Source organism: Colias eurytheme, chromosome 10, assembly GCF_061535395.1.
Source record: "Colias eurytheme isolate Ceu_HAF_F1 chromosome 10, ilColEury1 Martin Lab GWU primary, whole genome shotgun sequence".
In the NCBI taxonomy this organism is placed as follows: Eukaryota; Metazoa; Arthropoda; class Insecta; order Lepidoptera; family Pieridae; genus Colias; species Colias eurytheme.
This window is the reverse complement of record NC_142989.1, coordinates 1,512,527-1,529,764: the sequence shown is the minus strand read 5'-3', so window position 1 is coordinate 1,529,764 and position 17,238 is coordinate 1,512,527. Positions and strand designations below refer to the sequence as shown.

General features: G+C 34.4%; 3 protein-coding genes across 3 annotated transcripts in view; 2 read left to right on the top strand and 1 right to left on the bottom strand.

Moving 5' to 3' along the window:
• Nucleotides 1-11,983, top strand: part of LOC149904998 (pre-mRNA-processing factor 17) — a 36,566-nt gene extending 24,583 nt beyond the window's left edge. Inside the window, exon 11 of the mRNA XM_090106178.1 lies at nt 11,787-11,983. Within this exon, the coding sequence (XP_089962304.1) occupies nt 11,787-11,964 (178 nt within the window). The 3' untranslated portion in view covers nt 11,965-11,983. The remainder of the gene's footprint in view (nt 1-11,786) is intronic.
• On the bottom strand, nt 11,976-13,858 carry Alas (5-aminolevulinate synthase). The gene has a single exon (XM_090106179.1). The coding sequence runs from the start codon at nt 13,616-13,618 to the stop codon at nt 12,092-12,094; it is 1,527 nt and encodes a 508-aa protein (XP_089962305.1). The 5' UTR covers nt 13,619-13,858; the 3' UTR covers nt 11,976-12,091.
• Nucleotides 13,859-14,410: 552 nt separating this feature from the next.
• Nucleotides 14,411-15,256, top strand: PIG-F (phosphatidylinositol glycan anchor biosynthesis class F). The gene has a single exon (XM_090106514.1). It carries the CDS (start codon nt 14,482-14,484, stop codon nt 15,190-15,192), a length of 711 nt encoding a protein of 236 aa, XP_089962640.1. The 5' UTR covers nt 14,411-14,481; the 3' UTR covers nt 15,193-15,256.
• The last annotated feature ends 1,982 nt before the right edge of the window (nt 15,257-17,238 follow it).

The window sequence follows — 17,238 nt, the reverse complement described above, 5'->3', positions numbered from 1 at the left end:
CCACGACTTTGTACGTGCATCCCCGTTTTTCCCCGTTCCCGCAACAATTTCGGGAAATCCTTTCTTAGCGGATGCCTACGTCCTAACATCTACCCGCATGCCAAATTTCAGTCCGATACGTCCAGTGGTTTGGGCTGTGCGTTGATAGATCACTATATTAGTCACCTCTGAGTTTTATATAATATTATATGTATTATAGATATTGGATGTACACGTGAATGATGAAGAGAATGTTAGCCCTTTGATTGAAAATGGACAGTAATTTTTATAGAAATTGTTTCAATATTGAAAATAGGCCAGACCTAAACCGATATGAATTTTAAAGTACCTGCAAACGTGACTACATTCTCATAAAATAATAAAGTTTGAAAATGCAAGCCAAAACAACAACAAAATATACTTTATACACTTGATTATGTAAGTCCACGTTACTGTGTGCCAAATGTCTAAAATAGAATTACAATTAAAAATATACTCGAGGATGCTATTGAATATTGATACACATTTATTTTTAACTAGCTTTCCACCCGCAGCTTCGCCCGCGCAGTCAAAGAAAAGCCGTATAGTTCCCGTTCCCGTGGGATTTCCGGGATAAAACCGATCCTATTTCCCAGGATAAAAAGTAGCCTATGTCCTTTCTCGAGTATCAAAATATCTCTATACCAAATTTCATGCAAATTTGTTAAGTAGTTAAGGCGTGATTGAGTAACAGACAGACAGATTTACTTTCGCATTTATAATATTAGTATGGATTTGTTTAATATATTATTACATACAGTCCACAGATTATATCATTTTTTATACCTCTTTAGGATTAGCTACTAAATCTAGTTTACAAATTAGTTAGACTAAAATGGAAAGGGCACATATCGATGAATACTGCATGTATCCTAATTTCAGGTCAAGCACTGTAGACAGAAGTTTGAAACTAACACCTCTGGTTCTATAAAACTATTGACTTTTTTAAAATCGACCCTGAAGACTTTTATTCAGAAATAAATGTAAATGAACAAAACAAATTAATCGTGTTGAAGGTTATGTAGCCAAAATGACTTCACCCTTATTATCAGAAGGTGCAGTACAATGAAAACTATCACACTGTAGTATTTCTATACGCATGCGATTTTGTTTTGTCACGTGAATGTGTTGAGGTTAGCTGTCTCATAACAGACGAATGTTGTTATAACAAGCACGTGATCGGGTAAAGGAACTTTGTGGACTTTCATAGATTATGAAATTGCTTATGAATGGAGCTACTAAAGGGTTTCCGTAACATTATTTAATCTGACGTTTGTAATTTTAATAACACACTTTCAGAAAAACAATGTCGGAAATTATTACGGGTTCAAAATATAGAATTCTTCCCTGCTATTTATTTTCTTTAAAACTAAAATAAAACTTAACTTTGCGGTGTACGTCTACCTACCCACAAAAATATTTTCATGCCGATGCTTCTAGAGTAGACAAATGAAAATTGAATAATAGATATCTTATCTGATCTGGAAGAGAGTATCGGTTATCTGTTTCACAGTGCATTAACCGGTAATGCATAGTACAATAGTTGTTATCACGTGTTATATAGTAAGTGATTCACGAGGGAAATGTGTTGACCTACTTGATAACGACGTCCTTGAACTTCACGTTAATTTCTTTCTCATTAATGTTAATATTCTTATTTAGGGACGTCCGTCTGGACTATTAAATGAATGGTCATGTCTTTATATCTTAACGATGTTTTATATTATTATATTATTGCTGTATTATTATTTATTACGAATGCTTATGTGTACGTGATGTAATTTTTTTATAAAAAGGTTTTGTTGATTGCCTTGATTGGTTGTATTTAATTTCTTCTAGTAAGCACATTATTGAAAAGTCATGGCCAAATTTGTCATTTAATAACCGTAATAACTCATTAGAATATTGTCTGCCCCAAATTAAGAGCATTTACCTTAATTAGTTATATTAGTGTATTGTAATAAAGAATCTTCGTTACATACACTTAGAGTTAATTTTACATAAACTAGAAAGATCGGTAAAGGTGCCAAAAACTATTCCATTGAATGTCTTCTGTTTCATGATCCAATAGCCCTGTCTTGCACTTCTGATGATCTGTTATAATCTTTTATTTAGAGTTTGTCTAGTTTCTTTTTTTTATTGTGTGATAGGGAAGCGCTTGACCACGATCTCGCCTGATGGTAAGCTGAGATGTGGCCTATGATGGAGAGCTATATAATTCTTGGGGGATTATCGTCATTGATGCAGGTTTCTCTAACTTTGCCTTCTATCGATATATATTATCGTTAAGATTTTCTAAGGAAATGGTTTACTCTAAGGAAGGGGACCACATTTCCGACTATGATTTTCTCTAAGCGTTCTTTTCAACAAAACCTACTGTATCGTCTCAAGTGTCTTAAATTTCTCTTCCGTTATAATCAAATTGATCATCTTCCTAAGAGTCAATTAAATTACCGTCATCCTTATCATTGATACGATTATTTTCTCATCTTGTTCAATTAAGTTTAACCACGGGCATATGTTGTCATTTGATGTACGACGTTAAATACTTGGCTTGTTATTAAATATCGTTAGTATGGATGAGGTGTTTGATTTGATTGTTATAGCTATTGTCTTAGATAAAACATTGCTTAATTTTTCTGTTTTTCTTTAGCTATGCATACTCGTATGTGCAATGTTCTTTATGTTAACGTGATAGCAACAGACTTAATAACATACAACTAACAATTTACATTGGTATTTGAGATTAAGTGATTAATTTATCTATTTATTATTCTATTGCTTACTGTATCCTGTGAGGGCATTACATTAACATTGTTATAAATATATGGAGATAATACTATGGAAAATTCTAGCATATAGAAGGGAAAATTAATATTAACGTGAATTTTCCATTGCGCTGTATTTAATCAAGTTATTGCGGGGATTTGCACATAACCCTGGAGTGCTGCAATCCCTCTCTTTATGTGTGCCGGACATGTACACTGAGAAGCGTCACAGGCCGCCGTTACTCTACGTCCCTCAGGCGCGAACCATGCTGCTCGCGAAGTCTCCTCTCGTGCGAGCACTGCGTATTCTCAATGACCTCCATAGCAAAGTGGATATTTTTACGTGTCCGTTGGGTGAATTAGCAAAGGTTCTTATGTATATTATTAGCTATTAATTGTATTGTTGTTTTAATTTAGTTCATAGATAGTAAGTTTATATTGTTTTTATTTTTAGTTTAGTTTTGTGTAAAGTTTAGTGTAAGTCAATACCGCATTAGGTTAAGCCTGTAAAGGTAATTGATGTAATGATAAATAAATAAATAAATAAATAAATTAATGTCCTTGTTACTAACACCATTAATATAGGTCTTGTTAAAAATCTATGCCAAAGAGAACTACGCGCTTGCTCATGCAAAAGGGTGGAAGCCCTTTTGCATGCGCAAGCGCGTAGTTAGAAGTACATTTGAGTAAATAAAAATTTAGCGATGTAATTATCTGTACCGTATTAGTTACCTTCATCGCACTATCTGCTGAAATATGAAGCGAAACAAAATTTCGACAATTTATATTCCTGTATGAATTCAGAGTTCTGGGTCGAAGCAAGTTGATTCCCTATAGTGTTATATGTTTTTATTTCGCCAATATGTTAACTCAAAGATACTCTAACTGCTAACATCCTTATTTTTCTAATTGTGAATAAAAAGTTTTAGAAGACAATTTTGGTTGATATCTACCTTATTTCTTTTATGCCTGTCATAGATAAAGCGATAATTCATGGATAAATGATAATTCTCAAGTAAGATCATTCTCAGGTTCAAGAAACTTTTTTAACCTAATATTTTCAGTAAGTCTTAGCTCTCTATTTATACAAGTTCATGCGGAAGCCATTTCCTTCCTTAATAAATTATTTACTCTAAATTCTTATTATTGTGCCTATTTCTAAAAGATAAGATAAATTGTTATACATTCTTGTGATCGCATAAACAGATAAGGTATCGTTACCAAGCGCCTTATTTGTGATCATTATGAGAAATCTGGTTGAAACCGATTTCATGTTCCATATGTGTTGATCCAATTATTTTCCTTTCCTTAATTACTCATTCATTTTGTTGATTGCCTTTTATGTTCTCCAAGATATGAAATAAATATAAAAAGTCTTATGGACAATGTTTTTCAAAAAAGAGGATGCAGATGCATGGGGTTTTCCTTACTCTGAGTAATGTTAAACCTGGTTTGGTCAGTTCTGTGTGGTAGGTATTTGGATTTTCTATGATGTGGAAGTTGTCTCGTAGTGTTTTATCATATCGTTAGTTTGTTCTTCTTTCATGTCGCTACGTAGCGATTTTATGAACTTCATTCCGCAGTAAAGTACTCGATCCCTTCGGAATTTTCTTTGACAACCATAATAATAATAACACAAGGATAATAAGGATAATATTAGCAAAGATTGATTCACATTACCAACATGCATATTCTCTCTTACTCGTGACAATCACACAAAATATAAATACGATGAACAGGAAAACAGTTATATCCAACTTGTATGGGGCTCACCCTACGTAACGTCACGACTCGTGACTTGCGCAAATTTGTGACAACCGTGCACTTCTCAAATAGGTGACGAGAAATATATATCCTTATGGTGAGTACTTGTAGATTAAATACATCTGTTTGTTTGAAACCTCTTATTATAATATAATCTTCAGTTATTTTATCAAATACTTGTATTGCTGCTACGTAATATTGGATTCTTCTTGAAAAAAAAATTGTAAACATCAATATCTTCTAAGTATGTGATAATAGTCACTTCTTACATACTTTTTACTGCTTATAGTTCTCATAAGACGTTGACGAATCGAATCTTGCTAATATAATGAATTATTGACGGAAACACGGTCAGGCACGTCCCTGCAAATACCGGTTAGCTGTCTACGGGTATTTCGTAAAACTGCCTCGTTTGTTTTGGTTGACTAGCTAGTGATGTGCCAAGGATCTTTAAATTTTACGGCCTATGGATGTTTTCTATTTGTTGTTTTATTCGATACTATCTGTATTTTGATGTTTTATATTTATCTCTCTGAGATAATTCAGAAATGTTCCACTTAAAATTATTACGTAGGTAATATCTATACTACTACGGTTATCATTGATTGATACTTATATAACTTCTGTTGTATATCCTCTAAACATAAAGTAAATAGTTTTATTACTTAACATGTATTAATTTCTAAATATTATATCTTCTATACATCTAAAGACATCATCTTAGGTCTGTCTACATATACCCTATAATATGTCGAATATGTAGTATTATACAGTTTGTTATATGTACTATGTTAACAATTATATACTTGAGTAAAAATATCTGGCGTCTGTTGTTATCCAAGTGTGAAGCGTCGCGTGATTAGTTTTGACGCGAAAATCATTGATACATACGTATCACTGCCAATGTATTATAAATTATAATATTAGGTAGGGTAGCTATATTGAATCTATTTTTGTATAATCTATGATAATTTGTATCTATGAACGATTTATTGAATAACCTTATTTCATTACTCAAACTCAATTGATTCATTCTCATATTCAGTTGTAAACGCTCAATATAACACAATATTAATAAAGTTAATAAATGCAATTAAATAATTAATATTATAATATAATGTGTCGCTCAATTTATTTCATTCATTATTATCACTTACAGTGTGTGCAATTAAAAGGGCAACTCATACGGTATAAAGGTTTTGTTGATATTTTATATCGATTGATAAAATAAAAATATATTTTTTAAAACGAGAAACTGAATTGCAGACTTATAAAAACACCAATGCCATTTTTTGTTTTATGTATCTTACTTGAATAAAACAAAAGCATTTGCATTTTTTCTGTTTATATAATATAAAGTGGATATGAAATGAATTTTTAAATACCTATTTATTATCTATATGTCACGTGACACGTTTTATGCAAATAATTTGTGCTGGTTTTTTTGTGAGATTTTTTCGAAATGTCTAATGTCCTGTTGCTACGGTATAAATAGATTCATGTATTCAATAATGTGTTTTGAAACGTGATTCTTGATCTGTTTTATCGCATAGAAATATTTTTATTAGTCCACGACAACGATACCACACGACAACCATAGCTGGAGGAAATTGAATAATTAATACATTCTTGTGCTTGTAGTGATTACTCTATTTATAAACAGACTAACGGTCCGCCCCGGCTTTGCCCGTGGTACATATTTCGCAATAAAAGGTAGCCTAACATAGGCTACCTTTTATTTTTTTCTTTCTCAGGGTCTAAAGATTATCTGTGTCAAATTTCATCAAAATCGGTCCAGTAGTTTATGCGTGAAAACTGAAAACCATACATACATACAACCATACATATATACAAACCTTTCCTCTTTATAATATTAGTATAGATTATCATATAGTGTTCCTACATGATAAAATGTAAGACAAGCGATTGACCACTGCTTCGTCTGATAGTAAGCGATAACGTGGTATAAGCGAATACGCCAAAAACGTTTTTTTTACAATGAACGTAACTTATCTAGAAATATGTACACTGAAAATGTTCGTAACATAGGGTCGTATTTCCACAGAATTTGTATTTTTATTTCTTACTAGCCGCTCCGCGCGGTTTCACCCCCGTGGCTCCTCTCCTGTTGGTCGTAGCGTGATTATATATAGCCTATAGCCTTCCTCGATAAATGAGCTATCTAACACCGAAAGAATTTTTCAAATCGGACCAGTAGTTCCCGAGATTAGCGCGTTCAAACAAACAAACAAACAAACTCTTCAGCTTTATAATTGTATTAGTATAGATTTTTTAAATTGTGTATATATGAGAAGTTAGGTCTAGTTGTAGTAGGTACTAGAAGCTTGTACTGATATCATATTCTCCCTTAGATTGTTTAAATCCATCGCACTATTCGAATAGACTTATGAAAAGATAGAGCGTAGCCTTAGCTCTATATATATATATATACTAGCGGTCCGCCCCGGCTTCGCCCGTGGTACATATGAAAAATAGATGTTGGCCGATTCTCAGACTTACCCGATATGCACAGAAAATTTCATGAGAATCGGTCCACCCGTTTCGGAGGAGTATGCAGACTAACATTGTGACACGAGAATTTTATATATAAGATATACAGGGTGTCCCACTTTTGGTATACTAAGCTCAAAGGAAGTTATAGTTTTGCATACGCTGAGTACGTAAAAAATACTTATAAAATTCCAGACGCATTTTTTTTTCGGATAGATGAATTCTTAAAACTCTATGTGTACACCCCTAACAAGCAACACGCCCAAATTTGCCACCCGCATGTGAGATATCGTTTAAGATTATGTTTTCATAGACAAAATACTCACATTAGAGAAGCGGTATATGCCGGCTACGCGAAGCTAGAGAAGAAAACATGGATTTTCAGGAAAAATTTAGCAAAAAAATTTTGACGTAATTTTGTTGTTTAAGTATTTTTTACGTGATCAGTGTATGCAAAACTACAAGTCCCTTCGCGCTTAGTATACCAATAGTGGGACACCCTGTATATATGTGTTGTAAAGGACACTCATTTTAAATTATCTCGTTGAAATTGATGGTAGGTGCCAAATATACGATAGGTCCATTATTCTAACTAGCTTTAGCCCTCGACTTCGTCCGCGTTGTGTTTTGAAAACGTATTACATAACGTTTGAAACTGATATTAAAAGCGTATTTTTATGCGTTGTCATATCACGTTTTTTAACACGTGATATCTCACACACGATGATCTCTATCGAAAATGAGAATATGATTTTTTTGATTGTATTTACATACAATATATTACCTATAATTCAATAAACAAAAACAAAATGTTTTCGTTTGTAGAGTCAATCTCTCCAAGATTCAGATAAATGTCAATGAATAAACACGTTGATAAATTTAAATACCGTCCGATTGGTTATGAAGTTTGTCTTAAGATTTTATAGAGAAGTAATACAATAAGGCTTATCAAGTATTGACTTTCTAAATAATCTTCAGGGAGTTGCTGGTTGCATCAGCCATGAATTATATGTAGTTTATATTGTTGCGCTGCTGTTTTTCGTATTGTGAAAGTACCTCCATTAAAACTATGGAAATTTATGAAAAATCTTAAAGTATGCTTAACGAGGAGCTATTCAAACCAGTCTAGTAATTAGCACGAGATTTGTTATAATAAGTAATAAATGAAGTATATAACCATTGATATAGATGTACATTGTACCTATATCATACTACACTTCCATGGAACAGCTCATCTCTCGTCTATTACGCTAAGATCAATTATGTATTTACGTAATTTCTGTTAAACCTAAACATTACATTGCAGTTTATCTTATTCTTCCTAAGAGGTATTACTCCAATGCAAGTATACTTTGTTCGCTATTGGAATATTTTTTGTTACAACATATTGGAATATTTTTGGAATTAAATGCACGTGTGTACAACTTGAACTATAACTTAATAGATACATAGTAGTCCCTAATTTTTATGATTTGGGAAAATTAGAATTAGCACGCTTTAAAAACAATTGCAAAAAAAAAACAAAGCTTCAGTCGATAGCCATAATAAATAAACTGTAAATTACAATAATAATCTACCTATAGAGCTATTACGCACTGTCGACCAGTCGCTGGCGACTCAGTCGCCGGCGACTGTGACTTACTATAGTTTAAATAGGGGCTTGCGCACTTAGTCGTCAGTCGTCCAGGAGTAAATCCAGTCGCCGGCGACTGAGTCGCCGGCGACTGGTCGACAGTGCGTAATAGCTCATAATGATCTCTTTTATCTCGGATTACGGCTACCGCTAGAACGCCCGTTTTTTTGCATAAATATTAAATACATTGTAGGTACATATCTCATAACTGCATTCGAATATCGATAAAGATTGGTTTTTGTTCATCGCTCAACACGTGTTATATTTTTGATAATAAAATTCACGATTACCTGATATCACCAGTATGTTAGTGACCTAACATTTAGCTTCTCGATAACTTTAGGATCGCGTGATAGTGTTTTTTTTTTGGCAAAGCGTGATAGCAAGCGGAATCTTTCACGGCGCGCGGTGTTGTATTTTCGCTCTTTATTAGGGTTCCGTACCCAATGGGTAAAACGGGACCCTATTACTAAGCCTGCGCTGTCTGTCTGTCGGTCTCCAGGCTATATCTCATAAACCGTGATAGCTAGAAAGCTGAAATTTTCACACAATTTCCGTTGGCGCTATAACAACAAATATAAATTTAAAAAAATATTAAGGGGGGTCCCCATACATAGTACGGAACCCTTCGTGCGCGAGTCCAACTCGCACTTGGCCGGTTTTTTAAATTTGAATTTCGATAAACTTAGACATTAGGTTGTTTGATTAGGTAGCAGGAGAAAAACAAGATTGATAGTACTGTTGCTAATTTAGGTGCCTTGTTAGATGATAGGAACTTATTTCTTTGTCATCGTTAGATGCTGCTTAGTAACGACTGTTTTGTTTTTAATTTATACAAAACATAACAATTAATAATATTAGGCCCGTTTGTGTGATAAAACAATAAAATGTTTCTTGAATATTCTTGGAAATGAGTATTCAATGCTGAAGAAAAAATGATATAAAGTAGAATGTTCAATGAACCTTTCTGTATAATAATATTATAAGCCAGATTATCTTGCCAGTATTGTATTACAAGTTACAATGCAATGCATTTTGGTTTGGTTTGGGTTTTTCGACAATCACTTTTAAACGTTCTCTTTTCCTTAAAGTTTTGTTTGTAGTTTAATATATATGTACATAGAATTGTTTATTGTTACTAATGATCAGTTTAATCCCTCATTATAAGTAAATGGTTAGTTAAACATATATGTATGCATCATGTTTAGGTCAGCAATTTTAGTCCTATTTTTGTGGCCTCAGAATTTTAATAATAAAATCAATTTATGAAATCATTGATTATTTAACAAGTCATTAATAGCTTCGTAGATATAGCTGGTAGCTATTTTTTTTTTTCACTTTTAAATTAATGAGAATTTCTATCGTGATAAATGTAAATGATAATCAATAACCAGTTATACCTTTGCTATTAAAAATAGAAATATTACTTGTTTTTAATTTTATATTTATTAACGCATTATAATTAGTTATATGCAAAGATATTGAAAATCATTATTACTCGCACGAATCTAGTCTCTTCCCTCTACCTTGACCTTTGATTCACGAAGGTATGAAGGTACCTATAGATTCTAATCAATATTACCTATATTTGCATATTTTGTATGCAATTTTTATGATTTTAAAGAGCGTTCTGTTATACTTAACATCAGTTTTGTCAATACCATTAGACTAAAACGATAACACAACAATGTTGCATCGTTCGTTTTAGCGGACATTTGTAAAAGTTGTTGGCCTTACCATAAACAGAAGGTGAGGTTATGTAGTTTTTAATTAAGTTTGTCACCTCATTCTAAGCAGTTTAACCTGAAGGGATGATTTTTTATGGGATTACGCAAACGATTAAGGCCAAAGCCTTAATTACCATAAAGTAGGTACCTACCTAATCCAGTTAATTTTGAAAAATTAAACCAGGGTAAAATTGGCTTACAGTAGATATATTAACATAATCATTACACTTTCCTTGGTTATAAATAGCTGATTGGATGTTCCGTTTCACGTTCAGAGAATTACAAAGCAACAAGATCAGTTTATACAGTGTAATTTATTTTTATTTTTGCAAAATTGGACCTGGGAAAATGGGGGAAACTTAATTATGTTTCTTAAAAAGTTGTTAACAAATAATTATTATTTAGAAACATAACAATAATTAATGCATATTATCAGTAATGCACAAATTACTAGTACATTTGATATTTGTAGAGTAAACTGCAATAAAACATAGAGACATATAAAAACTAAACATAACGTTCGCACGGTGTTATGTGGGAAAAATTGTGCATGAAATCACATAATACATTGAAGAGGGGGAAGTTATGACGTATTCTGTTTCCGATACGCATCAAACATTCACTACTCAAGTATTCGTTATTGAGAAACCCTGAATCCTAAATGCAACAACAAATAAAGGCGACGGATATACCTAAGGTTCTTTTCCATCAAAATATTGCATGATTTATTCAACAAACCCATTAATAATTTATAGTATTCTTGTATAAATATTTGAAGTCCAAAAACGTACGCAAATCAATCGTCATGTTATGGTACTGAGAAAGAAAAACAAAACCCAGACGGAGTTGTTTGTTTCGTGATTCAAAATTAAATTATTGAGAACGTTATGGGAAATTTATTTTTTCTAATATACATTTATATTTATTTTGAAAATTTGTCCATGATCGACGTTAATTAAGTCGAACTCGAACGCTATCAAGAAAATAATGAATAATTATTACGGCACTTGTATGTAAATTGAATCGACATGAGGTCGCAGTTTGCAATTAATGTTGGTTGGAAGTTTACTGTATTTTTATGATAATTTATTCTAAATTATATATGTAAAATAACAAATACATATTCGATCTTATAACATTTTAAAGTTATTTTTTGAAAGAATGTTATATTAGCTATTATGTAAAATGTTATATAACCTCCACTGTTTGTTTGTTTATAATGGTGGGCTACCCGTTTGTTTACCAACTTATATGTTCTTTAACGATAATAAATAATGTAGTGTATTTTAATTGTTTTTTAAACTATTCATGTTATAAGAAGGTACGTTTATATTGAATTTAATTGTTTTTCTTTCTTTGTTACAGTTATCTCGTGTCTGGGGATGCTGACGGAAAGTGCTACATATGGGACTGGAAGACGACTAAACTTTACAAAAAGTGGAAAGCTCACGATGGAGTCTGCATAACATCGCTCTGGCATCCGCACGAGCCCAGCAGGTTGCTCACCGCGGGCTGGGACGGCGTCATAAAGTATTGGGATTAAATGATACTACATTATACGACACCATTGTTTTATTTCCCCTAACATTATAACCGAGAACCATAAATAATAATATATCTCAAATAAACTATACAATAATTCAACATTCTGTCACTTCGCGTAGACACGTTTACGCGGCGATCATAGGGTACTTGTAAGGCTCCTCGTAGGGCACCTCGACCTTGTACTCCATGCTGCACTCGCGGCAAGTGCCGTTCACCAGGAACTGGTTGAAGTTTATGTTGTTTTCGTGGAATGATTCGATGAGGGCAGTGATGAGGCTGTCGATCATCTCGGGCGTGTGGTGCGGGCCCGGCGCGAACCGCAGCCGCTCGGCGCCGCGCGCCACCGTCGGGTAGTTGATGGCCTGCACGTAGTGGCCGCGCCGCATCAGCGACTCCGCCACCAGCGCCACCGCCTCCGCGCCCTCGATGGGCACCGGCACGATGTGCGACACCGACGGCATCTGCGGCAGCCCCGCCACCAGCAGCGACAGCTTCAGGTAGCGCACGATGGCCTGGTGCTTGGCGCGCAGGCTGCGGCCCTCCGCGCCGGCCAGCAGGCGGATGGCGGCCAGCGAGCCCGCCAGCACGGGCGGCGGCAGCGCCGTCGTGAAGATGAAGCCGGGCGCCAGCGACCGCACCGTGTCCACGAGCAGCGACGAGCCGGCGATGTAGCCGCCGACGTTCCCGAAGGCCTTGCCCAGCGTGCCGGACACGATGTCTATCTTGTGCTCGATGCCTCTCTCCTCGCCGATCCCGGCGCCGTGCTTCCCGTACAGCCCTACCGCGTGGACTTCGTCGACGAAAGTCAACGCCCCGTATTCGTGGGCTATGTTACACATTTCTTCTAAAGGACAGATGGCTCCACTCATCGAGTGGACAGTCTCAAAAACGACTAGCTTCGGGACGCCTTCCGGCGATTGGGAGAGCAGCTCCCTCAAGTGTTTCGGATCGTTGTGTCTGAATATGTGCTTCGGCGCTCTACTGTTTCTGATTCCCTGTATCATAGAGGCGTGGTTGCCGGCATCCGAATAGACGATGCAACCGGGTAAAATTTTAGCTAGAGTCGACAACGTCGCATCGTTTGCGACGAAGCAGGAGCTAAATATTAAAGCTGCGGGTTTCTTGTGCAGTTTGGCAATTTCGGATTCGAGTTGCTCCGTCATCTGCGAGTTGCCGGCGATGTTGCGCGTGCCGCCGGCGCCCGTGCCGTACGACTTGATGGCGGACACGGCCGCGTCCTGCACGCTCGGGTGCCGCGACGCGCCCAGGTAGTCGTTGGCGCACCACACCGTCACGCGCCGGTTGTCCAGCCCCTCGAGGGCCTGAGGATACATACCGTCCGCGGCCAACCGCGACACTTTCCTGAACACACGGTACGAGTAATCCCTCTTCTTGGCGCTTATTTGCTCGTTGAAGAACTTATCGTAGGAGTAGGGCCGGGCGCGCTCGACGATGTCCTCGGTCATCTCCTTGGGAGCGTCCGCGACGACGGCGTTGTTTTTCTGTATGAATGGACATTTGGTCTCGTCTTGACCTAGAGAGCGGAATCCTCTGGAAATTATCGGGCAAAAGTTTCCATACTGTTTCATCAGTACGGTGCCATAATTTCTCACGAAAGCTTGATTGAGCGAACCCATGAATGGACAGGGCATTTTATGTAATCGACGACACTCACTCGTAACACTTGTGACACAAAGCGTGAACGCTCTGCACACTTGTTTCGGTATTTCGTAAAACGTTGGCTCTCACTGTAGCCGAACGTCTCGAGGATATGAGGTTTAACTGATAGTATAACACAGTGCAGCCTTCATTTATAAGATCGGTGTCGTCACATCGATTACGGCTGACTAAATGATTGTAAACTTCAACTCCACGTACAATTTGTATTTTGATTCATAACCTAAATGTTGTCGTTACAAAAAATCTACGGAGATGTCAACTTCAATTTACAGATGCTCATTCTAATGTTGAACATGACTAATTTAAATTACTTTTTAAATGACACATTATATAAAAGTTTATTACTTTTAAATAACTGATAACTTACTATGAAATAGGAAAAATATTATTTTGGATTTCATTCATTTTTGCGATCAGATGTTTTTGACATAAGTCAATTGTGGCAACATACATGACATGTCTGTCAACTGTCAATTTCTAATTTCTAATTTGTAGTCTATGAAATTTAATACAATCTATTTACATATTATAAAAATGGAAACAGAGCATAGAATAAATGGAAAGAAGGAGCACAAATGATTACGTAGACGATTAATTTATTTTAGAATAATTAAATATAAATTTGTTTCTAAATATTGACCTATGTTACATAGCTTAAATAAGAATATGTATTTTCTGTGGAGCTGGTAGGTGTTTTTCAATTTTCATAGAGCATAGGTCATAGACCATTATTGACTTTGATGTTTAAATAGATAGGTTTGAAAATTATCCTAGAAATTGTAAATAAAGTAATAATTTTGAATAAAATTCCAATTCTTACTTATGTGCATTAAAAATGTTTTCTTTAAATAATCATCTAGAACTGCGAAAAGTGACCATATCAAGCCTGTTATCATGCATTTATTTGCCAAGTATTGTTACAGTGATATCTTATAAAGGCATACTTTATTCTATTGGAAGTGGATCGTCCTTTTATATTCTAGTATTAATATTTATAGCTGAATTAGCAAAATCATTCTATTTATCATCTAACAATGATAATCAAGCAAAAAGGAGTAGAAACAAGATGAGGGCTAGTGATATCATCAAGACCTTTGGTTTCTTGCTCGGAGTTATGTTCTGTTTCTTCGTTGGCATAATATTATTTGGAGCGCCAGTTCTAGACAACCACGAAGGAACTTTGATGTTATCAACACTACTTACACTGCTAACAGTATTCCCGTTAGTAGCACATACTGGAGTTGAGACAGCTGTGCAGCTTTTATTTGGAGTGAAGAGTTTTTCTAAAGACACAATTGTTGCTATGTTGGTCAACAATGCTTTACTGACTGTGGGGGGAGCGTGGCTCGGTGCTGTAGTGATTCCTTTAGACTGGAACACACCGTGGCAACAGTGGCCCATACCTTGCTATCTCGGAGCTATTGGAGGATATGTTTTAGCTAATGTAATGATAGTATTAAAAGTGACTATGATGTCTGCGGCAAATAAATATAAGTTCCTCAACTTTTTTGTAAACATTATGAACAAATTACATGTTTCTAAGTAGTTATTTTTTCAGAGTATTTATATCAACATTTATTTATTATTATCAATAAATTGTACATAAAGAACTGGTTTTTTATTTTTCTTATCACATCACCCAATTAAAAAGCCAACAATTAAAAAATTATGTAATGTGAATTTTCTTTCAGTTTGTAAAATCAACAGAAACAGTTGTTTTTCAATACCCTGCAACATACTTTCAAATGAAATGTGAATAGGTAATGTCTACAACATAGTCCATATTCAACATAACTATAGTTTAAAGTTTTTAATAATAGTAAGATAGAGCACCAATTCATCAGTTGGAAGTATTAATGGAATGAATTAATATTATAAAAATAAATAAAAATAGTTTATTTCGAAACAATTATTGTATCTCTAAATTTGGATTTCACATTGAAACACACACTATTTATAAAAACAAAGGAGCTAACCCCTTTTTTACTGTATAAAACATAGTTCTTTTTTGTATGATATGTTAATTTTTGAACGACATAAATGATAGAATACTAGCTTTCCGTCCGCGGCTTCGCCCGCTTTGTCTCAAATTTAACAAATCATATACTAAAACCTTCCTCGAGAACCACTATCTATTAAAAAAGAAAACGTATCAAAATCCGTTGCGTAGTTTTAAAGATATAATCAATTAAAGGGATGTAGGGACAGTGAAAGCGACTTTGTTTTATACTATGTAGTGATGACATTTGGCAACCCCGACTGAACGGGATTAAATTTGACTTGAACACGTCTTTTCTCTGTGCATCATGGGGTTGATCTATGATCATAAAATATAATCTTATTGTATCTCTGTTTTTGCTTATATTGGCGTCAAATGAATTGTAGCACTTTTTGATAGGCAAGATATTTGATAAAAAATACGTCTCATCTGGTTATCAGATGGGTAAAGGTCGATCTTAATTCGGATCTTAGACTAGGTACAAAGATAGGTATTATCTACTGGTGCAAGTCAGATAAATAAAACAAAAGAATAGTAAATTAACAATTTATTTGTGTCTGTTAAATATTTACAGGTTCTATCTAACATTACAATGATTAAAATATGAAACTTAACCAATCTTGATCACATTTTAAATCCCTATAAATTAGCAATATAGCATTATATAAATATGTTTTATTCATTAATTTTACAAAATGCAGTACATGCACTAGAGGTTCAATTTAGAAGTTAACAGTAATCATAATTGGCGTTCAGGATATATTAATATACGGATAACAATAATTATGTAATTAACAATTTATGTTTAACATGAAAGTTTCATAGCATTTCTATTCATTCAACAACGATGAATTCACACTTATATGGTACTAAAGCTTGGTTACAAACTTAACATAATTTTATCAACTATTCAAAATCTCTCACAACTTTCCAATTCCGATATCATTCATGTGTTTAAAGGATCAATATCGAAAACAGTTATTACGTGAAAACTTAAAGTGAAATAATTTTTTTCCATAGGCGAAATTACTTGTGGCACATAATATAGATTGAAACTTTTATTACCTACTTCTTTATGAAATTCAATGTAAGTACACATATTTTGTAAAGTGCAATACTAAGTATACCCTTGATAAATTTGTAAAAAATATTTACCGTTATCACTTTTTATTTAAATTTTTATCGGAAAATCTAAAAGGAAAATTTTCTGGAATCTAAACATATACACATTGCAACTTGCAAGGCCGATGTATAGCTACTCATTATTGCTCGAAGCACCGCATTGTTGCGACAAAGATATTAATCTAGTAAATATCGACCCTAACTTTCATATTTTAACGCAAATGCAATCAGTGAAAGACTCAACAACTTACACTATTTACAATACTTACACTAAATTACGTAAAAATAAAATCTCATCTTCAAATCAGCACCTTTAACACAAAAATAAAGTGTTCGCTAACAATTATAATATTTAGCTTTGCTGAAGAGATATTATTATATTTAATATATGTATTTTTTAAATTGTAATTACACACACAAGCAAACATTTTATACTTCGGTTTAGTGTTGTGAACAAAAAAATGTTGGTTT

What these genes read in the sequence shown, in the direction of transcription:
- Alas (XM_090106179.1), bottom strand. Translation starts at nt 13,618, where the DNA reads ATGCCCTGTCCATTCATGGGTTCGCTCAATCAAGCTTTCGTGAGAAAT.
- PIG-F (XM_090106514.1), top strand. Translation starts at nt 14,482, where the DNA reads ATGTTTTCTTTAAATAATCATCTAGAACTGCGAAAAGTGACCATATCA.